Source organism: Pyrus communis, chromosome 13, assembly GCF_041283825.1.
Source record: "Pyrus communis isolate YQ-2024b chromosome 13, ASM4128382v1, whole genome shotgun sequence".
In the NCBI taxonomy this organism is placed as follows: domain Eukaryota; kingdom Viridiplantae; phylum Streptophyta; class Magnoliopsida; order Rosales; family Rosaceae; genus Pyrus; species Pyrus communis.
In genome coordinates, this window is record NC_142577.1 from 13,355,033 (window position 1) to 13,382,493 (window position 27,461).

Sequence of the window (27,461 nt, forward strand, 5' to 3'; positions counted from 1 at the left end):
AAATGAATAAAAACTTCTAGTCCCACATCTAATTCGATCAGATCCTATTCACCCTCTTGATTGAGTCTAATTCGTACACCTACATAAACAATGGAGCTTCAATAGCTTAGTAGGGACATAGCCTTACAATAGTAAATTAATCAAACTCAATTAAGAGTCATATGGTCATAGATTTCAGTCATGAGAAATTGGAAACAATGGTTCCATAATGATGCATGATAATTCTCTCATTCCCACCCCTATTCTCGTTAATCCACACTCCAAAACACACAGCCTCACACGTCTCATACCATGCTTTAGCCTCAAGTGTCTTGTTATATGAATTACCACTCATGACATATCCATTCACTTTCCATTGTTCTTTCAAACCACAATATCCATCTCTCGATCACCAAGTCGTCTCTCACATAAAGATCGTCTTTATTGCCTATCAATTATGCTTACCGGAAATCCTGGTCCTTGACATGGTCGATCCAATTTTTACAATACATCAAACCATTCCAATTCATCACGAGACAAACCCACGTAACTCACCCAACTCATACGTCTCATTATTGCAAAGCATGATATGAATTCCATCTCGTATATGCAAGTCATAATCAAACCAATAAAAATCCAACAAAAGCAATAATCCAATTAACATCCAACCATATTTACCAACCAATAAGATCAACAATTATATAGTACTTCATGAAATTTAATAAAATCAATCTAATGGTCTGCCCGATTTCTCATATATGGATTCCAAAGCATTGCTAAGACTTTCTATTACAAGATTCCATCACCTCCACCACCTCGATCAACTCCATAACTTGGATGCTGCAGATGAGTGAAATGAAGAATTGTTGTGGAGGAATACTTGAAGTTTTTGGACACGCATTTAAGTGCTTGGACTGGTCGCCACTCGAGTACCAATTGACAAGAATCATCATATTTGGATAAAGTTGATGTTGACGATGTGTGCATGATGCTGATGAGGTTTGGTTTTCTTCTCTTTAGAATTTTGTTTTATTAAGATGCAGGTTTCTTTGTTCTCAAGAAATTGGGGTTACTTATTCAATTATGCTTGTATCTTGTTGTCTATAGATACCTCCATTCGAGTTGTGGGGAATTTTGAAATACTAACTATATACGCACTCGTAAACTCTGAACAACGAGCAAAAGTTTGATCTAAACAGCAGATCGATTGGTATGCATTCCATTGTTGTCATTGACACTCCAAAACAATATAGAGATTAAACAAAGAATGAGCTTATCAAAATCACACCACCACTCCAAAGAATGAAAGAATAGTTGGAATAATATCATGAAAAAAGTGGGCTTCTATATTAGGTTTTGGTTTCCCTGGTTTGGCATTGTACTAGGAGGGATGCTGAATGGATCTCCAAACGGGTTTGCAGAGCCTGCAGGTTGCATTGGTTGGGAATATTGAGAATAATACGGGTGAGGAACCATCATCATGTTTTGCTGTTGTTGCTGCATGATTTGCTGGTGCTGTTCTTGTTGTTGTGCCATTAACGCCATCTGCACGTTTGTAGGGGGTGCTATGCCGTTGGACATTGCAAATGGGTCTTGTACGGGTTGCTGTGCTGCTTGTTCAAATGGATTTTGCAAGCTCGTCGCGCCATAACCATACCCTGCATTCTGGAGTTGTAACTGTCTCCTGGCACCTTCATCTTCATACAAACTATTAAGTAACAGATTATCAAAGCCACCAGCCTGACAAAACCCAAACGATGTCCATGAATATAAACTGAAAGAATACGAATACTAATCTATACGTGTAAATCTAGTGAATCGGCAGTGGCTTGTAGTTCCAGTTGTATTGCGCATTTACCAACACACCGAAAACAAGAGTTCAAACCTCCCTTGCCCCTTGGCCTCCTTTTTACGAAAGAAAAGTCCGGTGATTGAAGCCCGAAACTGAGATTTAGCTACGCAAACAACTGCAATCTAAATGCATACTTAACTACTCTACTCTAGACCAAGTTAGATTTCAGATTCTTCAATTCCTTGATTCAGAAAAAAAGTGTGAAGGTGAGTATGTATGTGTACTGAATCTTGTAGTCAACTAACTTCACATTGAAAGAAATTCAATCCCAAACTGTCTAGGAAGGACCAAGTGGTTCAAGACCATATTGATTCAGAGAGGACTAACCAGAGCTGATCCCAACACTATCCATATGTAGCTTTCATACCATTGCACTGCAAACGAAAGGGCAGAAAAATAAAATCTTTTTGAAAAGCAAAGAAGACTAACCAACTTTCTGTCTTGGGGCGCTTGGCTGGTATGGTTGCTTGGTGTGGTCACCAGCGCCAGCTCCCAACCGGAAGTCCCAGCAAAATCATTGAAATTTGCTCCAGATTTTTGTTCATTCCCTGAAAATGTATAAATATGATTTTATAAAACAGAAATCATAAAGTATATCAGCAAACAAATCTTCAAATTCGACAATGCAGACATGTGCAAATTTTCCTCAATAATATACCATGCAACGCAACTTACCCTGTGGAACTATCGCAAGAGCCAGGGCATTGCATTCTTCTATTTCTGCAGCTTTTGGATTTATTTCCCTTAGGCCCTAGACAATGAGAAGGAAAGACAAAGCATAAATGAAAAAATCCAGACTGACATCAGAGAAAACATGAATTACAACGCATATATAAAATATCGTACCAGCAGATCAGTGTCCACAGTTGATATCAAAGGAGGAGGTTCGACTTCTTCTTCCTTGGGTTGGGGTTCTTCCTCTGTTTTAGCCAGTGGCTCCTCAACTTTTTCTTCTTGTTTTTCAGGCTCTGGAGGGGGAGGAGGTTCATCAGGTCTCTGAGGCTGCTCGTCTGTCTCCTGGTATTCCTATTGCCGGAACAAAATTATCAGAAATTTGAATATTAGAACTAATAGTTCAAATATACAAATAAGCATGTGAATATACAGCATGTCAACAGCAATTGTGTACGACAAATATTTCAAAGAGTCTTAATGCACATACACATCCAGTACTCAAATGTTCATACTCATATGGATTCTATCTCACCAGTCTTCTGTTAATGGAACCTGACTGTGGCGCTTCCTTTATATACTCTTCCATTGTTGCAAGAAATGATGGTGGTGGCTGTTCAGTGTAGAGAAGATTTGTGAGAGACCATGCAATGGAGTCAACTTAAATATTCCAGTAGAAGGCAAAGTGGAACCTGTCTCAATGTGGGAAACTGAAAAGTTCTAGCAAGATCCAAACCCTTGCAGTATTCGTAAAAATCAGCAAGCGCTTCAGCCTGTAGGTCGATAGAGAAAAAACTGCTTTTGAGGGTATCGTTATTAATTTAACTATGGGAAAAGGTCTATTCCAGCAATACATGTTGCGCTACAACATATTGTTATACAAACGATTCAAAAATAACGTATCATTGTGTACCTGTTGACCAGCTCTTTTGTAGATATTGAGGGCTTTAACTGCGTCGTGTCTTGACATATCAAAGAACTGCAGGAAGACGCAACTCGATTTGTTATAATTTTAAAATAAAAAATGGCGGTATCATATGATAACTGATTCAGCTCAGAGAAATATGAGTCTAGAAGAGCCTTACCATGTCAACGAGATTTATAATTCCGTCATTGATGGCACAATATATTTTAAAGCTTTCTTTTAATATCTACATGGAGAAGAACATTGTTGAAGCTCAGAAGGAACTAGTAAAAAGGCATATATTGGTTTTCTCAAGGAATTTAGGTTTCATGCATACCAGAGCCAAGGCATATTGGATGAGGTAATTGTTATAAGCTGTTCCCTCGGGCTGCAAAATAAGAGCAAATTAGAAAGTACAATATAACGAACAAAATGGTTCTTTCAAGACTGTTTCAGTAAGAGAGGATGTCGTGGACCGATTAAATAAAATTTGGCTCAAAGAACGAAGCCAGATCAGACTTTCTGTATCCATATTAACTTATTACCTGGCAACCCATGAGGCAGAAAAGAAGTTGCTGCAGTGCAGGTAGCTGCTCCAAGAGCGCATCAGCACTCAGCGTTCGTGTTCTACTATGGACCTGGTGGAGTCAATGGTATCTTTGTTATACTAAAGTTGAACATGAAATTCAATGAGAGACAAAAAAAGTAAAATTTTAAATCATGAAAATGACAAATATAAACCACACCTTGGTTGATCCTGGCAATGTTTTGGTCAAACGCTCTGCCTCAATGTCATATTTCAAAACTTTGAAACACTCCAGCCGTTCTTCTAAAAAGAGCGCATATGTCCTAACCCAAGCAGAGCAATCCCAAGCTGCAAGGCAAAAGTTGGTGTAAGAAGGGACTGTTACAAAGATTGGCCACATGTTACATAATATACCGTCATCAAAGGCGGAAGCATTTTACCAAGGGGACTTGAGTCATCTTTAAAATAGGAAATTTGGAGAATGTGTCCTCTCTGCGAATAGTTCAGAAGCTCCTCTCTGAAGGTAGGATCACCATCTCTCAATGTTCTATGAATAACTATCAATGTCTTTATGGCAACCTGTAGATTGTAAACTTGTCACTTGTTAAGTGACCTGGTAGATTTTAACAACTATTTTGCTACTCCTACTGGACATACTTTTCCTATATGCATGTTGTACCAGCTATGAATGACAACAAAAACAACGATAACAACAAGCGAATAAAGGGCATTACAATCCAACTCCGTGTCTTGGACAATCTCTTGGCCAACGTGTGAATGCAGTATGCCACATCTGCGCGTGGACGATTCACTGATGTCGCGGAGAAAATCTCTAGGCAGCAGAACAAGAAATCAAAAACACACCCAAAGATTAATCAGACATGAGAACATGACTGAATTGGGAAAGCTCATCAATGCAAGGAATTTTGACCATGGAATTCAAAATAGAATTGGAAAATAGAATTACAAACATTATGTTAGCAAATACAAGGAAATTGAACGTAATTGCAAATCTGATGGCCACACAAAGTTTATAATGCAGATTCATATCCTCATCATTCAATCAGATAACACATCCATATCATACAATTCACAAATGTAGGAAATCAAACACAACTCACTTCGAATATGACGTTCCTTCGGAGGGCACTCAACGTGACTGGTTGCCTTCACTGTGGCGATATCCAAATCCTTCCAAAAAAACACAACCCACATTTCAGCAAAAATTGCATTTCATCAAAGAACCAAAATGCAAATGCATTCACAGAGCTCATCAAAACAAAACCCACAGGTCAAAATCGGTTCTTTTTCGCACCTTGAATTCGCTGTTGACCTTGATGAGGCCAACCTTGGTAGAGTCCTTCAGAGCTCCATAGGCCTTCCGAAAGCTCTGAAAAGTATCCATAAAAATAAAAGTTGGTTTTTATCTATTCATTGGGTTTTTCAAAAACAACAACACTTATAATGTGTTGGGATTAGAGAGATCAAACCATTGATATGATGTCAGAGGAGGAGATGGTGGTGGAGACGAAGGTGGTGGTGGTGAAAGACGATGTTCTTGGTCTTCTTCCGAAACCGTGTCGTTCCAACAACAAAAACAATCAACGACTCTCCTCCCCTCCAAAATGTCCGCAGCTGGAAGGACTATTATTATATGGGTATTTTCGTGTTTTATCTCCTATTTATTATTAGAAAAACTAATGAAAATAATTTGAAAATTTTAAGTTTTACGATAAGAACAAAATAAAGGGTAAAGTGAATAGTACGAGGATTAACTTTTTAGTGTAAAAATATGGTTTTTCATTAAAATGAACAGTACCGTAGGTTTTTCGTTAAAACTTCCATTATTATTCTCCCTTTCCAAAATAAGAAGTGAAAAAATTTAAGCTTTTTCGTGTTAATTGTTTGATCAGGAATCATTTTTATAGCACGAACATAATTTAGGTAATTTAGCCAAAAGTCAGTAAAATTTTTACTATTAAGCCATATATCAATGCTATAATTTTGTTTTGGACTTAATCAATGATATATTTTTATTAATTAAGCATAAGTCAATGATGAATGCCACATAAGCTTTAAGTCATTATAAATAGTTAGAATTTGACTATTCTATCATTCTCTCTTTCGATCCAAAAAGAAAAAAAATCCTTCTCTCTCTTTCTCTTCCTATAAATGTTATATGGGTTTAAGCTATTATAAATACGAAGTTAGATCCTCTCTGGATTAATTTTGTGGAGATCCTACGAACCGATGGATTTCATCCATTGATACAAATCTAACAACCAAGGCACGAGCCCGTGATCACATTGGCCTTGCTAAGGGCGCCAAGGGAGGAAAGCCTGAAGAGGTACTCCAAGTCGTTGACTTCTGATGCCAACTCAAACAATAGTTCGTATCTCGTAGCCATGCAAGTCATGACTACTAGTGCGACTTCCATCGAGGAGCAGTTGGCACAAATGAGCGAAACAATCGCAAGATTGACAAGGATCGTGGAGGAAAATGACTAACAAATTGCTACACTCATTAATCGTCTAGAGGTGCAACATGACAAAAAAGATGACCACAACCCAAAGGTTGACCTACAAAAGAAGGAAACTGATGAAGATGATGAGCCTTCGATAGGAAAAGCTGAGGAGAAGCTGGACCAAGCAACAGTGCTCATGGGATCTCTCTCTATCCAGCAATTGCAGGAGATGATCACTAGCACCATCAAGGCATAGTACAAAGGGAGCTCACATGACTCTGTGCTGTATTCAAAGCCTTACTTTAAAAAGATTGACGCCTTGAGGATGTCAAGGGGTTATCAGCTGCCAAAATTCATGCAATTCGATGGAAAGGGCAATCCCAAACAACATATTGCCCATTTCATCGAAACTTGCAACAACGCTGGGACAGAGGGAGACTACCTTGTCAAACAATTCGTGCGCTCACTGAAAGGTAACGACTTTGACTGGTACACTGATCTCGAGCTTGAGTTTATTAACAGCTGGGATCAACTTGAAATGGAATTCCTCAACCACTTCTATAGCATTCGCCATACTGTAAGCATGCTGGAGCTTACAAGTACAAAACAGTGGAAGGATGAACCTGTCGTCGACTACATCAATAGGTGGCGTTCATTAAGTCTAGATTGCAAAGATCAGCTTTTTGAACCCTCTACCATTGAGATATGTGTTCAAGGCATGCACTGAGGGCTACATTGCATCATCTAAGGAATAAAGCCGAGAACATTTGAAGAGCTGACAACTCGGTCCCACGACATGAAGCTAAGTATCGCCAATCATGGGAGCCGATCGTCGACTTTAAGAAAGATAAGGTGTTCGCCTTATAGGTACAAAAACACTTTAAAGGAACTAGAGCAGAAGACGCACCCTTTTCCTAACTCCGACGTACCTACAATGTTAGATAACTTGCTGGAAAAGAAAATGATCGAGCTACCTGAATGTAAGCGCCCTGAAAAGATGGATCGCGTTAACAATCTTAGGTACTGCAAGTACCATCGTATCGTGAGTCATCCTGTTGGCAAGTGCTTCATCCTCAAAGAGCTTGTCATAAAGCTAGTAGAACAAGGGCAAATTGAACTTGACCTTGAAGACACGGGCGCAACACATATTACTACGATTGCGTTTAGATCCTTTGATCCTATGCCTCTCCAAGTAACGCCTGACCACTCTCGTCCATGCTCAAGCTACATGGCACCTTCTACACAACCATCACTAGGGGCAAGCGACCAAAATGCACTTATCGACAATGAAGAAGGGTAGATAGTGGTGAGTTACAAAAGGATAAGGAAGCCAAAACCACAAGCCACAAAGCCAAAGGTGGAACAAGGGAGAAAACACCGCCGCCGTAACAATAGGAAGCCTAAAATGAGCGTAAGAGCTACCAAGCCAACATACGATGGGGAACCTATGAAGCAAGAGCCAAACATTCCTGTCTCCTTGCACGATTACTTCCCGAAGGACTTTTTCCAACAGTGCACTACCGTTGCTTGTCATGTGATACCTGATGACATACTTTAGCATCGAGGAAGCGCTACAGTTGCCCAACGAGATGCGAAAAGCACTAGTAGCAGTCTTAGCGAGTCCCGACAACCACAAAGTGCAAGGCCACATGAATATGCTACATGTTGTGCCGCCCATGACGCAATCAACTTCATTGACAAAGACTTGCTACTAAGGTCAAAGCCTCACAACCGTCGCCTTTTTGTCTTTGGGTACGTAAGGGAGCACAAAGTCAACTGCATGTTTGTGGATGGTGGATCAGCCATAAACATCATGCCAAAGTCAACAATGACCACAATCGGCATCAAGGTAGATGAAATATCTCGAAGCCGCCTCCTAATCCAAGGTTTTAACCAAGGAAGACAAAGAGCAATGGGTATGATCCAAGTGAAGATGACCATTGGTGAACTCAAATCAAGCATTTTATTCCACGTGATGGGTGTAAGAACTTCCTACAGCTTACTCTTAAGAAGGCCTTGGATCCATGAGAATGGAGTAGTGTTGTCCACCCTTCACCAATGCTTAAAATTCCACTGAGAATGAGTGAAGGTGATATAAGGCAACACCAAGCCATTCACCAAAGCTGAATCACAGATGCAGCTATAAAGCATAAGAAAAAAAATTACTACACAATTTGGACCTTGAGTGGTGCTTTATTTATATTCCGAAGGCGAGGTATGTTAGATTTACGAGTATTTGGTGACGTCATGTGTCGATCCTGGGTGTAGGCCATTCGCATATGCCAAGTTTTACATGGATGAAAACATGGTGCCCGAAGCTCTTCCAAAAGAAATCAAATCCACAGGGAAACCTCACCTAAGAGACAGAAGTGGCAAGCTATGTCCAAGAACTAAGAATTGGAAGTCGTGCCATCTTTGAGCAAAAACGATGATAAGCTTGCCAAACCCACAACAACCAAAGGGACGGTGACGCCCTCAAAAGGATCAAACGCACTCGCCTTTCGATACATCCCCATATCGAGAAGAAAGAATGGGCAATCCCCATTCGAAACTAGAACAAATAAAGCCGACACATAACTATATAAAGACGATGTAAAAAATTGCTTAAGACAAATGCAGTTTTACCTCTGACATAGCTAGGCAGCGCTAAAGTTTCAAAACCACCACGAGGTTTCGTAAAACCCCTCCCAAATAAGGCAAAACCAAGCTCTCTTCCGAGCAAGAAGACCGAAGAAGGTTTCAACCCAAACGCCTACAAACTCATGTTAAAGGCTGGGTACGATTTCGCCTCTTCAAATCTTGGAAAGAAGAATGCAAACACCATCAACGACAAAGAACATGACCTCACCGAGACTTAAAAGATGTTGAAGGAGCATGGTTACGGAGTTGACAACAACAAAGTTGGGCTTGACTTCACACCAAATACACATGTGAAGATTTCAAGAAAAGCGAAAAATGTTAGAACTCAACACATCAGGGTGAGCGTTGAACAAGATCAAGAGGAGCCTAAACCCGCCCCTTGAATGTCAGTCTTCGATAGGTTGAATCGTTCAAAACCCAGAATTTCAGCATTCGATCGCATTAATGGTCAAGACCAAACTTTTGTCTTCAAACGACTTAATATGCCAACACCTTAAAGCTCCGTGTCCAAAAGGTTGTCAAAACCCAAGAAACAAAGCAACACGACTAGCTCTCCTCCGCGACAGTCAACCTTGAAAAGACTTGAAGAAACCAATAAGCTTTCTAGAAAGAGGAAAACAACGCCAAAGGAAGAAAAATTCGATAGTTTAGCATAAAAGGATGATGTTCGAAGCTCGATTCCTTCAAGGATGAAAAGCCAAGCAACCTTGGAGGTTAACACAAATGACCATTGAAGGGAATGAGGCGTACCCTCATCCACACTGGTCAATCTTCACCCCAACAAGCCCAAAAGGACGACGCTAAAAAGAAGGTCCAAGACGTCTTCTACATCACTATCTAAGAAGATAAAAAAGATGAAATCCCCAAGGATGACGTCACTGCTACCCCACCATAGCTTGAGGATGGAGGCAAACCACAGTTGATGATCTCAAGGAGCTCAACTTAAGCACAAGTGAGGAACCGAAGCTTATCTTTGTAAGTGCACTACTAAGTGCAAACGAGATCGAAGAGTATTACCAACTGCTCTTGGAGTACAAAGACATATTTGTTTGGACCTACAAAGAAATGCTTGACCTTGACCCTACCATTGCCGTGCATCGTCTTGCAGTCAAGCTTGGAACACAGCCAATAAAGCAAACTCAAATACGCTATAAAACACAGCCAATAAAGCAAACTCAAATATGTTATCCATCCGTGCTCATACTGTAAATTGAGATCGATATTGACAAGCTAATAGAAGCAGACTTCATTCGAGAGGTGCAATACCCTAAATGGATCTCTAACATCGTCATTGTCCTTAAGAAATCTGGACAAAGACATGTTTGCGTAGATTTTCGCAACCTCAACGATGCTTGCTTAAAGGATGACTTTCCCTTACCAATCATCAAAATCATGGTGGACGCAACCATTGGCCATGAGGCACTGTCATTCATGGACGACTATTCTAGATACAATTAAATCTGCATGGCTCCCAAAGGCTAGGAATTAACAGCCTTTCGTACTCCAAAATATATCTACTACTACAAGGTCATGCCTTTTGGCTTGAAGAATGATGAGGCTACATATCAAAGGGCAATGCAGATCTTCAACAACATGCTACACAAAAACATAGAATGTTACGTAGAAGACGTAGTTGTCAAGACCAAGAAGAGATCCGATCACTTGAAGGATTTACGAATGGTGTTCGACAAATTACGACACTACAACCTCAAAATGAACCCATTGCAGTGTGCATTTGGCGTCTTTTCCAGGAAGTTCCTTGGTTTCATTGTCAAGCATCGTGGCATTGAAATGGACTAGTCAAAGATCAAGGCCATTCAAAGCATGCCTGAGCCAAAGAATCTACACGAGCTAAAAGGTCTACAAGTGCGGCTTGGCTTCATTTGATGCTTCATGTCCAACCTTGTTGGACGCTATCAACCCTTCAGTCAACTCATGAAGAATGACGCTCCATTCATATGGGATGACGTCTGCCGCTATGCCTTCGAGAGCATAAAACGGTACATGGCAAGCCCATTTGTCTTAGGAGCACTCGTGCCTGGAAATCCGTTCATCCTATACATTGCTGCATAAGAAGGTTCCATTGGGGCACTCTTGGCACAAGAAAATGAAGAACAAAAGGTAAGACACTATATGCATGCTTACATTATCCACTTGTTTGCTAAAACTAACCCAATCAAATACGTCATGTTCAAACCAGTTTTGACAGAGTGACTAGCTAAATGGGCATTGCTTCTCAATCAGTATAAGATCATTTAGGTCCCAGCTAAAGCTATCAAAGGACAAGCACTAGCAAACTTCCTTGCCGATCACCCATTCCCAGTCGATTGGAAAATCTTAGACGACTTGTCTAACGATGAGGTGTTCTACATTAGCATTTTCCCGACATGGACAATGTTCTTCGACGGATCCACACGAACAGACTAAGTGGGGGCAAGAGTAGTATTCATGTCGTCACAAAGACAAGTACTACCCTATTCCTTCTAATTAAGCAAGTTATGCTCCAACAATGTCGTTGAGTACCAAGCACTAACCATTAGACTCCAAATGGCGATCAACATGGAAATCACAACGCTAGAAGTGTATGGCGATTCCAAGCTCATAATCAATCAACTCTTGATTGAATATGAAGTGAGGAAAGATGATCTCGTCCCATGTATCATGCTCCGGCTAATGATCTGGCGGAAGCATTCAACAATGTTGTGCAACTTCTTGAAGAAGGTGATCGGCCAAACAAAGAGAGACTGACATGAAAGAATAAGCGAAGCACTTTGAGCATATATGAGTACATATAGGACTTATGCCCAAGCTATGCCTTATTCTCTTGTATATGACATGGAAGCTGTTTTGCCACTCGAAAGTCAAATCATCTCACTAAGGATGCCTATACAAGAAGGCTTGACTGAAGAGGAAAATATAAAGCTACGACTTCAATAGTTGGAAGCACTCGATGAAAGAAGGCTCGAAGCTCAGCAACACTTGAAATGCTACCAAAGACGGCTATCCAAGGCTTTTAACAAGAAGGTCCACCCAAGGTCTTTACAAATTGGAGATCTTATCTTGGTATTACGAAGGCCCATCATCACAACTTGCAAAACAAAAAGCAAGTTCACATCAAAATGGGATAGACCTTACGTAATATAATAGGTCTACACAAACGGCGCCTACTTAATCATAATGAAAGATGGCTTGAAGATCAGCCCCATCAAGGATAGATTCTTGAAGCGTTACTACCTCTAAAACAACCAAGCAATGCTCCAGTCCTGCATGAGCCTAAACTGCACACGGCAACAATGCTCATTGTCCGCATGAACTTAAAAGGCGACACCCAATGCTCCTTGTTCACACGAGCTTAAAAGGCGACACCCAATGCTCTTCACCTGCATGAGCCTAAACTACACACGGCACAAAACTCCTCACCTACACGTGCCTAAACTGCACATGGCAACAATGCTCCTTGTCCGCAAGAGCTTAAAAGGTGACACCCAATGCTCATTGTTCGCACGAGCTTAAAATGCGACACCTAACGTTCCTGGCCCACAAGAGAATAAATTATGTACGGCAAAACCAAAAATCAAAATCAACCATCAAAGCAATCCATCACTCTTATGAACTACGTCATGACTTGATCCCTCCTCAACCGAGCGTACGTAGGCAACTTGAAACTTCAAAACTTTAGGTACAGTCATATCATCAGCAAAAACACAAACACTTTGAAAAATAAAGAGCAAATTCAAGAATTGAAGGAAGATTTGTGAAAAACAAGTTCATTTGAGCAACATCAACAACATGCAATTAACAATTAAAAGGCGGAATCATGTTTATATGCACTCAAAAACAAAACTTAACCCATGAACTTCAAAGCCTAGTAGATAGGTGAACCAAGACTCAACTCAAAACAAAGTGAGTTGAGAAATCAATACCTTTGTAGATTCCTCTTTGCATAAGCAAAGGCTAATCGCCCAAAGAGAGGGCCTTCATTCCTTGCATCTTAGATCCTTGGATTTGGATGGATGAAAAGGTTTCTCCAAGTTCCCAAAATTGAGAACCTCTAATGATTCATCACCAAGGCATAATGAAGAAGAAATGAGTGACCTTAGAGGAGTTTGATTGCTAGATGATCCCTCCAAGGTGACCGAAAATTTTAGAAAGAAAGGAGAGCTTGTGTTCTCATCCTTTCCCCAAAAATTACCACATGAAAATTTTAGGCTATAAAGTCCTTTATATAGTCCCTTCAAATAAGTGACCTAATGGACCAAAAGCCCTATTCTTCTATCATGGCCGGCCTATAGGGTTCATTGGGCTTTCAAGCCCTTTGTTTATTCAAGTTGTCATACAACTTGAGTTAATGGGCTTGACATTCAAATCCCATTGGGCCTTGCGGCCCAAAACTAACCCGAGGTCTTTAACGAACTTATTCGTTTGATTAATTAACATATTAATTAATCCTAGCCTTAGATAAATAATTAAACCATTTAATTATTCTTACTCATCTCCGTTGTTTCTTCAAACTCGACCTTACTCGGTGAACGATCCATTAGGTTCCTTTTAGCGAGGCAGTGGGCGATTAAAAACTCTTTCTAATCGATTGTGAATTGAAACTTACTTTCAATTCTCCCGTTAGTGATAATACACTTTTAGGGCTTCCACAAACCATGGTTGACGCCTAGCAGCATGTCATGGTTACCCAAGCTAATCAGAAGAGGTGGAGAACCTATTCAGTTTTAGGATTACAAATGCAATACGGTCTTTCTCTAATACAATACTCTTGACCACATTGTTTGGTTTGATAGTTTATTCATGTCTACTATCCAATGTGAATCTTGTACTTATATGATTACCTTGAATGTGATCTGGAACGCATTCCAACATCTCATTCATACTCTGGCCAGAGATTCTAAATCATATCATAGAGTATTCTCCCTCAAACAGTTTGAAGGTTAGAGATCCCTTGTTGCGCATTCACTTGCCTCCATGGCTAAGTGGCTTAACCCCGACGATGCCGTGGACACCCTGATAGAGTGACTTTGACATAATCAAAGATCAAGTACCTAACCACAAGATAGATGTGATGCCTCAGGTCAAAGGACTACTTTGCATTATCCCAACCATGAGTTCTCATGTGACATGAATATGAGAACTCTTCGTTGATCGTGTTCAGTGAACTCATTCTCTATTGAGCACCTACATACTTGTCTTGATGTCACACACACCAATGACTCGAGACTAGTCACTCTCCCTGAGAGAAGACATAGCATGTACTGATCTTAACGGACTGTCAATGCCCAATTGACAATCCTATGATCAGGAACGTTTAGGATGTGTCAACGAAAGAATGGTCTCATGAATCTAACTTCTTTAGATCGCATTCTTCCAATCACATATTCCTTGGACTTATCGTTTAAGCATATAACATTTATATGAGACGGCTCAAACAATAATGTTTGCCCTTAATATTAAACTAGATTAGTTTAACATGTGAAATGTCCATAAAGTATCATCATATGATTGGTTTTAGGGCACATTTCCAACAAGAATATGAATAATTTATTTCTTTAAAGGAAGAAAGCCTTATTACAAAATTATAAAAAAAAAAAAAAAAAAAACAAAACAAAAAGAACAAAGAAGGCTTCAAGCACAAAAAATGGAAGATACTACTTGAGAGCTATGTCTCTAAAACTACGGCGACGAACTTCAAGCAAGCCTTCCAAAGTCTTCAAAGTCTCTACATCGGTGGGAGACAAGGTGGGCATTTCCTTGGCCGCATATTTCTCTTGCTTTAGGCGTGAAACCTCCTCTTAATGCTGCGAAAATGTAGTTTCCTACTTTAAGAGAACACCTTGAAGTCGTGATGCTTCGGTTTCCAACTACTCACGCTCATGCGCCAACACTTCTAGACGTGCTTAGACTAAAGCAAAAGAAGTCACTGTATCTTGATAACCCTCTGAAGCAGCTTGTTGAGAAGACTAAACTAGGGCAATTAATAAGTCATTGTATCTTGATTACCTTTAAATAGTATCTCCGTAAAGGAATGAACGCCCATGTTCACCAAGTCAAAAGAACAAAAGGGCCCAGCCTAAAGAAAACAAAGAAAGGTGTTACAAACAAAAAACTAAACCAATAAAAAAAAACAGAAGAAATCACAAGAAAGAAGAAAATACATATATTTTTCTCAAGTGACACATGGCCATCTGATAGGAGCATATGCTACTTAGTTATGTTGTTTCCTTGCATTTAGTGAGTTAATTACTATTTATTTTAGTCTTTTAAGCTATTTTCGTATGTTTTTAGGTCCTAATGGCAAAAGGAGCAAGAAATAGCATTTTGAAGCTAATTGGAGCATTTTTGGGCATGGATTGGATAGCTTAGCCATGGAGCGAAGAGGATGGACAAAATTGAAGTCAAGAAGGGCTAGGAAAGGCTACAAATCTGGTGGATGAAGTCCTAATGCAAAGAAGATAAGGAAGTAGCAAGAAATAAGGAACCTTATCCAACCTTATCTTATCCTATCCTAACCAACCTTATCCTTTTCTAACTCTAACATTATCCTATCTTATCCTATCCAAATTAGGCTGTGCCTTGAAATTAGCTATTTTGGAGGGATTAGATGTATATTTAAACACTTAGAACAGATTCTAGAACCTTATTCCTTTGTATGCTGCATAAACACCAATCCTTGTAGGTTTAGGAATTGCAATCCTTCCTCTACACCTATATCATATGTCCTTATCCCTTTAGGACCAAAAATCTGCTTTAAACCATTCTTTCTAGAAACCTTATCTTATCCCTACAAGTATGCCGCACCTATCCTTCTAGAATGCCCTAAATCCATCCTGTGCACTACCTATCCCATTCCCCTTTGGTTTCTGCCTATACTTAACCATTTTCCCATGGGATTGTGCAATCCTTTTCCTTCACTAATTGTGCATAATTAGCCTATATATATAGCCCTATGCTGCACCATTCCATCATCCATTCACTCATTCATTCATTCATACTTTCAGCCATCAAAACACCAAAATTCACCCTACACCACCTTAGTGCCACAAGCAAGGAGAGGAGGACTTGTGCAATCTGCCATCCAAGGGAGTGTCGTGCATGCCATTGGAGTGTGGAGTGTTTTCTTGGTTCTTTCTATCCTTAGTCTTAATTTAATGTTTACGTTAATTTGGTTTTTAATTATAATGAACATGAGGAACTAACTTCTTTTTAGTTGGAGGTAAATTCGAAGCCATGATTATATGTTTTATATGAATTGATTACGTCCAATTGGCATGAATATGATTTGCTTATCTAAGTTATTAAAACTGGTTTATGTATGTGGGTTGGGGGTTAAATGCATAAATTTGACGCTAGAATATAAGGGGGTTTCACGTAATAGTTATTCACTTATATTCACGAGTAATGGAGGTTGCTAGTCACAATCGCGTTAAGTAAATTCTTGGTATGAGTCGCATGCGTTTCATAGTGATGAATGTCTTGTCAATGTTTATGGTTTTCACAAAACTTAATGACTTTTTATATGTATCTTTGTTATGCGTTTCATATAAAGAACTTGAGAAAGATAATTTGGTTGTGATGCGTTTTCATTCAATTTGATGAATTAAGGAAAACCTGAGGGTTAGTTGTGCGACGCAACTAATTTGGGGCGTTGTCATTCATAGTCTAAAGAAATAATAACGGGAAATTGGTTTATATGCATATATCATGTGTGGAGAAGGACCCTCTAACTAACATTTCACCCATTTATTTCACCTAAATTCGTTTTTCAAAAGTGTTTTCTATAAAGTTTTTATTTTAAGTTTAAAATTCATCAAAAGCAATCCCCATTTCACTTAGTCTTCATATTTGAGTCAAAACTTGTTTTCCTTGAGTCTTTTGAGTCAAGTCAAGTCATATTTTCATCCCAAAACACTTGTTGAGTCTAAAATTGAGTTTTTTTTATTTTTTTTATTTTTTATTATTGGTTGTTGTTTTAAGTGTCTAAAGTTAGTTTTAAGTCTATAGAGTCTAGTTTAGTGTTTTTTAGTCTTATTTGTATAGATTAGCATCCCTAGTTAATCCCCGGTCTAGAACGATCCATACTTACATATCTACTACAATTGTCACAAATAGGGTTTAATTTGTGTGTTAAGTTAATTTTCACATCACCATCAAATTGAGGAGGCCTAAACACTTTGTTCTTCTTATGACAGAAATTAACGTCATTATCATCCAAAGCACCTTCACGCAGTTGCTTGTTCAAAACTTGTTGATGCTGCAGCAAAACAAGGTCATCTTAGTGCGAATCAACTTCATCATCCGCCTATTCAGAAACACCTAAATGTTGAGAAGACAAGCACATGAGTTGAGGAGCTAAAGCGGCAAATCCATCTGGCAAAGGAGTTGCACTCACACGATCAAAAGGTGTCAGCTGGAACCGCAAAACAATCATCTCTCGGCACATCATTACGTGAATAAGAAGAATTGGTGTCATTTGTCGTCCCCAAGTTTTCATGATGTACCTTTGACCACCAACCTACGTAGCCACAGGTCACTGGATTACTCTTGAACTCATCATTGGTTGGTAAGGTGATGGAATCATTTGCGCATGAATAGGTACAAGACTCCTCATGCATATACACAACTTGCAATGATTCCAACTGTACATTTTCCTTCATCTTGCTTGGTACATGTTGGATAAAACCAAACGGCCTGCTGAAATGATGAAGATTATACAGCTAAACAATACATCAGTCTCCTTGCCGCAAAGAAACATACCCCGAGCGAAGACTTGTAAGATAAAACAAGTATGAAAAATGAAGGTGTGAATCATCTATGAGGCCTTACAACGCCGAGTAGGCCTGGCAAACTGGTCGTGTCTGTCGTGTTCGTGTCATTTTCGTGTAACACCTGTTATCTTAACGGGTCGTGTCATGTCACACCCGTTATCTTAACGGATCCTTAACAGGTCGGGTCACTTTACCCAACGGGTAAAGTGACCCGACCCGTTATGACCCGCTATAACTTATTAAGAAAAATGTTTTTTTTCTTGAATTTGCACATACCACACATTGCCACATAAATATTACTTCAAAACATTAAAACACATTTGTCGTTTAAGTACTATATCTACACTGGAAAATAAGAGTCTAATAAGCAAACATCCATACACTACTAATCTATTACAAAATATTAAATGTGCAAGGATATGCAAAATGAAAGAGTTTTTGTTTTCAAGGTTGTGAAGCTTTTCTCAAAAGTTTAAACCTTGCCAACGGAACTCAAAGCTTGCATGTTATTCCTTTTACAAAATCCTCAATTTTCATCGATCATCATGACATAAGATTTTGTGGTATCCATCAGTGTAAATATTTTAAATTGAAGATCGAATTCATCTCTAAATGTTTGTTTTTTGCGATTTTTGGCGTATGCAATCTTGAAGCATATACAAATAAGTTTGACGGTTAGATCATTGAAATTAATTTCGTAGAATGCGTATCCCATCAAAATGATAGATTCACTAACACTTGGAGTTTATTTATACTTTCATTAAGTATAACATAAGATTTTGTGGTATCTACTAGGGTAAATATTTTAAATTGAAGATCGAATTCATTCATTGTATTCACATAGGGTCAAGGACTGTAGCTATAAAAAATCATCAAAATCGGAGTTAAAATAACCGTTAAATCGTGATTTTTCGTTGATAACCGCCGAAAAGTTTTGTCCCATTACTTGATCTCTGAATGTTTTTTATTTTTTTGAAATTTTTGGCGTATGCGATCTCGAAGTATATTCAAACATGTTTGGCAGTTGGATCGTTGAAACTAGTTTCATAGAATGCGTATCCCATCAAAACAATAGATTCACTAACACTTAAGAGTTTATTCATACTTTCATTAAGTATAACATAAGATTTTGTGGTGTCTACTTGTGTAAATATTTTAAATTAAAGATCGAGTTCAGTCATTGTATTCGTATAGGGTCAAGGAGTGTAGTTGTAAAAAAATCATCAAAATCGGAGTTAAAATAACCGTTAAATCATGATTTTTCATTGATAACCATCGAAAGGTTTTGTCCCTTTACTTTATCTCTGAATGTTTCCTTTTTGCGATTTTTAGTGTATACGATCTTGAAGCATATACAAAAATGTTTGACGGTTCGATCATTGAAATTAATTTCGTAGAATGTGACACACCCCGATCAAGATCAGGGCATGCTGGCCATCACGTGGAAGTGACGAAACCATGTGCACAGTGCGGAAGCTAATAAAATAATAATAGAAATAGTACGAATAATTAAAAACTAGCGTTACACAAAGTAATAAAACAAGTGCAACGGGTGTAAATCCTAAGTTCAGAGCAAACAAGCCTAAAGCAGTCCAAAAGGAACGACACAACAAAAGCACACCCGAAGGTGGTCCTACACTGGTGACGGTCTGTCAAATATGCCGAGAAAGTCCTCAGGGAATCCACCAAACGTGCTAGCCAACTAGAACCTGGAGGGGCGCAAAACAAAAGTGTGAATGGGCAAAAACAAAGCTTTTCGAAAACCAATTCAATAAATAAGTTCTAACCCCTCGCCGTAAAACCTGTATACTTCCCAGAAAATAGAGTATATATATATATATATATATATATATATAACATGCTCGAAAAGCGTGCCATGCAATATGCCTCGAAGTAATATGCCAATGCTCAGGAAACATCGATCAATAACAAGTAACTGTCAGCCGGAGTCACCTAACGTGACCTGTACGGCTGAATCTAGAGCTCGAATCTCCATCTCACTAACTATACCTGCACACGAGTCGGAACCACCTAAAGTGGTCTGTACAACAGGCCTGGGTGTAATATAAATACGCTCTAGTGCTACGATCACGTGAAGGCTGGGCGAATAATCGTGGGTCACCTACGAGTCGGAACCACCTAAAGTTGTTTGTACGACAGGACTGTGCACCTAACTTGAATCCAAGATGAGCGTGTGGTGCGGGAGGTGAACATCACGTGAAGGACTGTGCCCAACTCTGGGCGGGAGCACTAACACCGGGGGTGCAGGTTACGAGCTCTCTAAGTCTCAAAGTCACTACTGAATGTAAACATGAATCATAACTCACCTGGCACTTACTTGTACGTCCACAGCACCAATATACGTATGTATAAATGAAACTAACAATGCATGACAAACGGCAATGTAATGCATGGCATATAACGAATAAATGAATAAAAATCAATTTCTAGGAAAAAATATAAGTATATAGGTATATACGAAAAACCAAAAGCCCACTCACTGGTAAGTAGAAGGGTCGTAACCCCCTTGCCTCGAGTGACCACGCTCGTTCTCGGGATACGTCTCACCTATATGCGAAACAACTATAAAAACGTTAATTTTAAAGCACATAACCAAACTTTAGAAATAACCTCTCATACATTGCTCAAATGGGGTGTATGAATACACCAACGTGATCTACTCAACCTCAGGAACATCCCCATATTTTTAAAATAATTTTTCACCGTCGCACGCGCCCCCACGCGCCAGCCAAGGCACGGCCACGCGCAGGCACGTGCCTGGCACGCTGACGACGTCAGTTGACGCCGTCAGGAATATTCCGTTATCCCTAACGGTAACCGTCAACGGCGTCAGGAATATTCTGTCAAATTTGACGGAATATTCCGTCGTCTTCTCCGGCGAGCCTCCGGCGCCGTCGCCGGCGCCGGAAAATCGGGAAAAACTTTAAAACGTCCTATCTTCTTCGTTTTTCAACCAAATTTCACAAAATTAGTACCAAATTGAAGCTTACAACACGAGGAACACAATCATACCACTTTCAAGTGCTAAAATCCATGAAATCTCACCTGGAAAATCCCCCCAACTCCGGCCAACCTCGAAACTCACGATCCCGACATCCAAAACCTTCAAACGAACCACCTCGAGCCTCTTAGGGACCTCACCAAGCTTCCTACAAGCTTGAAATTCCCTAAAACGTGAGAAATTACGTGTGCATGAACAATACCTCAAATCGGACATCACGAGTTCGACGTGAAAACGAAGGTGACCTTACCTGAAATGGGTATGGTTGGACTTCCACGAGCTTCATGAGCATGAATATGTACCTTGTTCCTTCGATCTGTGAAGGTTTGATGGGTTTGGGTGTGTGTTCGTACATTATAGGGAAAAAGGGAAGGGAAAGGGACTCGGGACAGGGTGCAGGGATAGGGGGAAAGGGTGTGGGGGATTTGGGAGTGTGTGTGTGGTCCACAACCAGCCACACAAATTAAGAGAACAACCACACAACGGAAAATCTCGCTAGGGGCAAAATCGTCTTTTCACGCGTACGTTTTTGAAATTCCCGGGACGGGCTGTCATAGAATGCGTATCCCATCAAAATGATAGATTCACTAACACTTAAGAGTTTATTCATACTTTCATCAAGTATAACATAAGATTTTGTAGTATCCAATAGTGTAAATATTTTAAATTGAAGATCGAGTTCATTCATTGTATTCACATAGGGTCAAGGAGTGTGGTTGTAAAAAATCATCAAAATCGGAGTTAAAATAACCGTTAAATCGTGATTTTTCAATGATAACCGTCGAAAACTTTTGTCCCGTTACTTGATCTCTGAATGTTTGTTTTTTGCAATTTTTGGTGTATGTGATCTCGAAGTATATACAAACATGTTTGACAATTGGATCGTTGAAATTAGTTTCGTAGAATGCGTATCCCATCAAAATGATAAATTCACTAACACTTAAAAGTTTATTCATACCTTCATTTAAGTATAACATAAGATTTTGTGGTATCCACTAGTGTAAATATTTTAAATTGAAGATTGAGTTCATTCATGATATTCATATAGGGTCAAGGAGTGTAGCTGTAAAAAATTATCAAAATCTGAGTTAAAATAACCGTTAAATCTTGATTTTTTTTATAACCGTCGAAAAGTTTTGTCCTGTTACTTGATCTCTGAATGTTTGTTTGTTGAAATTTTTGCGTATGCGATCTCGAAGCATATACAAACATGTTTGACGGTTGGATCGTTGAAACTAGTTTCGTAGAATGCGTATCCTATCAAAACAATAGATTCACTAACACTTAAGAGTTTATTTATACTTTCATTAAATATAACATAAGATTTTGTGGCATCCACTTGTGTAAATATTTTAAATTGAAGATCGAATTCATGCATTGTATTCATATAGGGTCAAGGAATGTAGTTGTAAAAAATCATCAAAATCGGAGTTAAAATAACCGTTAAATTGTGATTTTTCGTTGATAACCGTCGAAACATTTTGGCCCGTTACTTGATCTCTGAATGTTTGTTTTTTGAAATTTTTGACGTATGCAATCTCGAAACCTTTTTCAAAATTTTAATATTTGTTTGCTCTTATTCAAGGCCCACCTCTAAGAGAAAACAAAAAAGATAAAAGAGAAAACAAATATAAAAATAAAAATAAAAAGATTTTGTGAAAATGATCACCCTATATAATTTAATTACATAGAGTTCTAACTATTACATATGTATGAATCATATAAAGCTAAGGATTAACATTAGGGGTTTGACAAAAACTTCATGCCATATCAATGTGATTAAGAGTATTCATTTAGTGAAGAATCGTGTTCTATATTTCAACCGAATGCATTCTCTGCCTTTTTCTAATTAGCTTGGGTATTCATGATGTTCTGCTAAGGGTCACTCATGACTTGCGGAAAGCCCTAAGGAAGGAAGAATTGCATGAAGGTTTTAGTTTATAGTCAATTAGTAAGAGTTCTAATTCTCCACTACCTTTCTAACTATCACCTTGGATCGCACATTGATAAGCTCAAGTTTTGGGAAAACAAAAAAAGATTAAGTTAAATTAATTTAAAATAATTAAAGCCTAAACTCAATTAAGATTGATTAAGCTTGTTAAGTAATTACAAGGTTCTTCACTTGTAAGTGAGAGGTCTTAAATTCGATTCTCGCCAAAAGCGAATTTGAACCACATTATTGCTAGCCCATTGTGAGGATTAGCCACCCCCTCCTCCTTAGTGTAGATAATATCGTTTATTAAAAAAAAAAAAATTACAGGGTTAATTACACATACACCCCCTAAGGTTTTTCTATATTCACAAAACCTGCTCACACATCACAAACATCATTTGACATTTTAAAATCATTTCACAAAACCCTCCTTTTACGGTTCTGTTAGTTTTATGCTGACATCAGTATAAAATAATCTTAAAATGGAAAAATTAATATTTTTGTAGCCAAAACCCCCACTTCATTAATTTTTCTATCGTTTGACAAAAATAAAAATAAAAATAAAATAAATAAAGGCTAGTCTTTTTCACTTGGTATTTTTTTCTTTGATCTGCGTTAATCACCTAATATTGAATTTGAATGGTGAGCGAGCCTCACGCATTAAAGTAATATACAACCAAAATAAAATTTACATGTCTGATTTAAAAACAATCCAACATTTTCATAACAAATTGCAACAATTCAAAATAAAACCTAACATGACAGATATAGGAAAATGTAAAACCGAACATAATATTTCCCATATATTTATATATACTAAAAATTAGCACAAAAACACTGTTCATTAACAGTGTTCTTCCATTTTCACCCTTACTTCTTTTCTATTATTTCAACTTTGCCCTATTGCTTTGCTGTCAAATGAGTAACCGTTTTGTGGGAAGGTGCTCAAAGGCTCTTCCATTTTCTTTCGTCCCTTTTCCCTTTCTCTTCCTCTCTGTTTCTGTGCTTTTCTCCCTGCGTTAATCCTTCGTGTTTCCTTGCTTCTCTCCACCTCCTCCTCCACCCAAGAACCACTGGTCAATCTGGTTTCTTTGGCTTCTTCTGATGGCGGCCAAGTCGTCATGGAGGAGATGAATGATGGAGGTCAATCGGATCTTGAATACGATTTCTACCACGAGACTTTCCCAAAAACTGAGATCATTGTGAGGTCGACGATGGTGCAGATTTACTCCCACCAAAAGAGTTTCTCTGCTCAGCTGCCGGGCCTCTTCTTCCATGACTACTTCATTCAGGTATATCCCAAACCCCAAGATTTTTTTTTCTTCATCTTTGCGGCTATTTCTCATATGGGTTTTGTTCTGATTGCTCTGCTTTTAATCTTGATGATACTTTTCTTCATCTTTGTGAGCTTTTCTCAAATGGGGTTTCTTCCAAATTCTAATCTTACTCTGGGTTCTCTAACTTTCTTCATTTTTGTGTGGGTTTTTCTTGAGGGTTTTTGTTTTGATTGTTCTGGATTTTGTGGTTTTAGTTTTGATTTCTTCTTCCCTGTGTTTTTTTTTTTTTTTTTTTTTTTTTTTTTTTTTCACAAATGTGTTTTTCACAAACACCCCTTGCAGGTCCCATTCTCGGATATCCGAATATGCGCTCGAACTAACTCTCCGAGGCCACTGATCTTGGATTCGCCACTACTATATTTCCTTACTCGGATTCATTTATGACGTTCTAATTCTACGAAATTAGCAGAATATCACTGATTGATAAAAGAATCCTCTTTCGTCATATTCTCTCAGTAAAATACGTACATCTCTCATTTTCCTAGCAATTGCTATATTATTGTGTTAGTTTCTTCCCTGCTATAAGTATATACATGTGTGTGTGTGTGTGTGTGTAATTATTATGTACATATGTATATCCCAATGTACAAAGAACAATAGGAGAAGTCTACATGCAACATAAAACTAAGCATTAATTTGGGAACTAGTTCGGTAGACATATGGTTTTGTACCTTCATTTTGTCAATCTTCTCTTCTGTATTGTATCGTTGTTTTGAAAATTCATTAGGAGAACTACTTCGAGGTTTAATTCATTTTGTGTTATCAGTTTTATTAAGTGGAAGCAATATGTATGTTTTATACGCCATATTTTAAATAATTACATAAAAAATTACTTTCTAAAGATTGATGTGAAAATTTATAAACTAAATTAAATTTAAGAAACGCATGAATGAATTTAGCAAAGAATTGAAGTGTGATTTCATTTTTTTAACGCTTTTAATTGATTCATGTTTATGTTTGAATCAGTAAAGAAACGTTGCTAATGGTGTACCTATGACAATGCAATGTTGATATGTTTCTGTGTCAATTTGGCTTCGATTATTTGGCAAGAGAACTTACTTTAACCTTCAAGTTTAATTCATTTTGTGTTATCAGTATTCTTAAGTGGAAGCAATAAGTATGTTTTATATAGCATATTTTAAATACAACAACATATTTTAAATAATTACATAAAAAATTACTTTCAAAAGATTGATACGAAAATTTATAAACTGAATTTAAATTTAAGAAACGCATGAATGAATTTAGCAAAGAAAACAAAAAATGAGTACTATTTTAAAATTTTTAAAATGCGTTCTAGGGTTTAGTAAGAAAAGTTGTTCCATGAGTTGTGTTTTGAGGTTTACGATGTGAATAGAAATATGAATGAAATGCACATACATTATTTTTAATATTTTAAGAGATGATGTTTATTGTCTAGAGAAAATATTAGCATCATTCCTACATGTTAAGTTTATTTATTTTTTCAATTATTGTGGAGAAAATCGGAGGCCAAGTTCTTCGCTCTTCTCAGTTTCTGTTGCTGATCGACTGTCATCACACTATGTAATGAACTCTTCTCCTTCAAATATATCATCTTCTGATTGTGTAATCTTCATGGTCTGTTTGGTCTATTCCATTTCCAATTGTATTATCACTGTTGGTTCTATGTTTGAAGTTGGAAAAGTTCATATGTTGCTTTTACAGTTTGATTAACAGTTCTTAATTAGAATTGGCAAATTCTTTTACTAAACATTTTTTTACTCATATTTCTAACGTAGGAGGTTCATTCTGATTTGAGATGGAAATTAATGTTATCAAGAGTTTAAAATGTGATGTAAGACAGAAACTATTATGATTTTCTAGAGAAAATAAGCTTTTAAATGAAAGAGCTATAAAAACAAAGTCAAGGTTAGGCTAAAAGGTTTAAGAGAGTAAAATTGGGATTATGAAGGGTTAGATAGGTATGGGTGGGATTGGTTGAAGGATTTGATGGAAGCTAACTCTTAATTATGATGCTGTTAAAAGAAAAAAAAAAAAGTCAAGGATAAGTTGAAGGGTTTGAAAGAAACTAAAGTGGAATTAATTGGAACCGAACTATTCACTAGAAATCGATATATTTTTAGGTGTATTCGGAATACAAAGTACTATAATAAGTGGTATATGTAGTTTATATTTTCTATACTTTTTCTTATAATCTGTTATGCCTTGGTCTAATTACTTTCTTGAATTCGATATGTTTTTGTAGAAACTTGGTTGCAAGGCAAGTTGAAGACACACAAAAGTTTGATCGTATCCTATAGAATTGCCAGAGAAGGTCATCTCCATTTTCGGGCAAAATCAGACTTCTTTCTGCACACAAAAACACTAGGTAAACACGCCTTATCCTTATTTTCTTCATGACATAATTCTAGTGTCTATAAAATTATTTCAATTTTTTTTCCCTAGCCTAGGATGCTTCCTTAATGACCAACATAGCAGAGGACAACTTTTAGTGTTGCAGTAAACAACATTTCCCATTAATGTTTTTGGACATGAAGCAATTTGTGTTTTTTCGTATCCAAAGAACTTCGTAATATTTTTAATAGACGAAATAGGTTTCTCTTTTGATATTTAAATTTGTTTCATTCATGTTGAGGTTGTGTATAACTTGCATTGGCATTGGTAACTCAGTTTTTTACGGTAACTCAGTTTTTGACTTAAACACTTTTTATGAAGATTGAAATTGCATAATCTTTCGTATAGTTTTCAATCCCACATCAACGCGCGGGTACAAATCCTAGTTATACCCAAAATCCAAACCAAAAGTGAAAACCCAACTATAGCAACTTCTTCAAAATGATTGATTGCCAACAACTTGGTTTGTTGCAATGGCTTGACTTCTAATCTCTTGACATGGTTCAGGAGACCAACATTCCTTCAATTTGGAATCAAACTTCAATTTGGTTTGTGAAACCAACCTTTAATATGGAGAATCACCAGGAGCCACTTCACAAGGATATTCTTGATGGGGTTGCTAATTCTTTTTTCAATCTGGAGCAGAAATTGATAAAAGTTTACTTTTCAAAACATACAAGCATAAAGGGAAAAACATGCTTGTGTTTTCAATTCTTCGTTCCCAAATATGTGTTCACACCGTAGATTGTGTTCCCACAAATGAGTTGTTTTTTGCAGTGAAAAAAAATATCATTATGTTTTTTTTTATATGATAGCAATCGTCTAACCAAAACTTGAAGCCAAACACTATTTTGGCACAATAAGATTTTTTTTGTATTTTCACTTCTTCTGGTAGGATTGTTAGGGTATTTTTTTGGTCATGGAGGGAGGTTTGTGAAATGATTTTAAAACATCAAGATGTTTGTGATATGTTGAAAACTTGAAG

The 27,461-nt window shown here is 37.8% G+C and overlaps 1 protein-coding gene and 1 long non-coding RNA gene across 3 annotated transcripts; one reads left to right on the plus strand and one right to left on the minus strand.

Annotated features, from left to right (window-relative positions):
• Positions 1-1,164: 1,164 nt before the first annotated feature.
• LOC137738184 (putative clathrin assembly protein At5g57200) lies at positions 1,165-5,563 on the minus strand. Of its 2 annotated transcripts, XM_068477810.2 has the most exons (16): positions 5,424-5,563; positions 5,249-5,323; positions 5,055-5,124; positions 4,668-4,765; positions 4,374-4,512; positions 4,154-4,281; positions 3,953-4,045; positions 3,745-3,795; positions 3,589-3,654; positions 3,417-3,482; positions 3,196-3,276; positions 3,039-3,116; positions 2,678-2,857; positions 2,507-2,582; positions 2,261-2,379; positions 1,165-1,719 (listed from the first exon to the last, which is right to left on the minus strand). In XM_068477810.2, the coding sequence occupies exons 1-16, from the start codon at positions 5,424-5,426 to the stop codon at positions 1,324-1,326; spliced, it is 1,719 nt and encodes a 572-aa protein (XP_068333911.2). In that variant the 5' UTR covers positions 5,427-5,563; the 3' UTR covers positions 1,165-1,323. The 2 variants fall into 2 exon arrangements, with proteins under 2 accessions (XP_068333911.2, XP_068333910.2); XM_068477809.2 differs by lacking the exon at positions 5,424-5,563 and having other exon boundaries at positions 5,249-5,338.
• Positions 5,564-23,671: 18,108 nt separating this feature from the next.
• LOC137738311 (uncharacterized) lies at positions 23,672-26,785 on the plus strand. Its single transcript, XR_015954664.1, has 4 exons — positions 23,672-24,055; positions 24,383-25,645; positions 26,328-26,450; positions 26,528-26,785. It is a non-coding gene; the product is annotated as an uncharacterized LOC137738311 (long non-coding RNA).
• Positions 26,786-27,461: the final 676 nt, after the last annotated feature.

Bases quoted from the DNA above. Each gene is read 5' to 3' on its own strand.
- LOC137738184 (XM_068477809.2), bottom strand. From the start codon at position 5,338: ATGGATACTTTTCAGAGCTTTCGGAAGGCCTATGGAGCTCTGAAGGAC. The intron at 3,117-3,195 runs GTTCCACTTTGC...TACACTGAACAG, and splicing joins AGTTTCCCACATTGAGACAG to CCACCACCATCATTTCTTGC. The intron at 1,720-2,260 runs GTTAGTCTTCTT...GGGTTTTGTCAG, and splicing joins CGCCCCAAGACAGAAAGTTG to GCTGGTGGCTTTGATAATCT.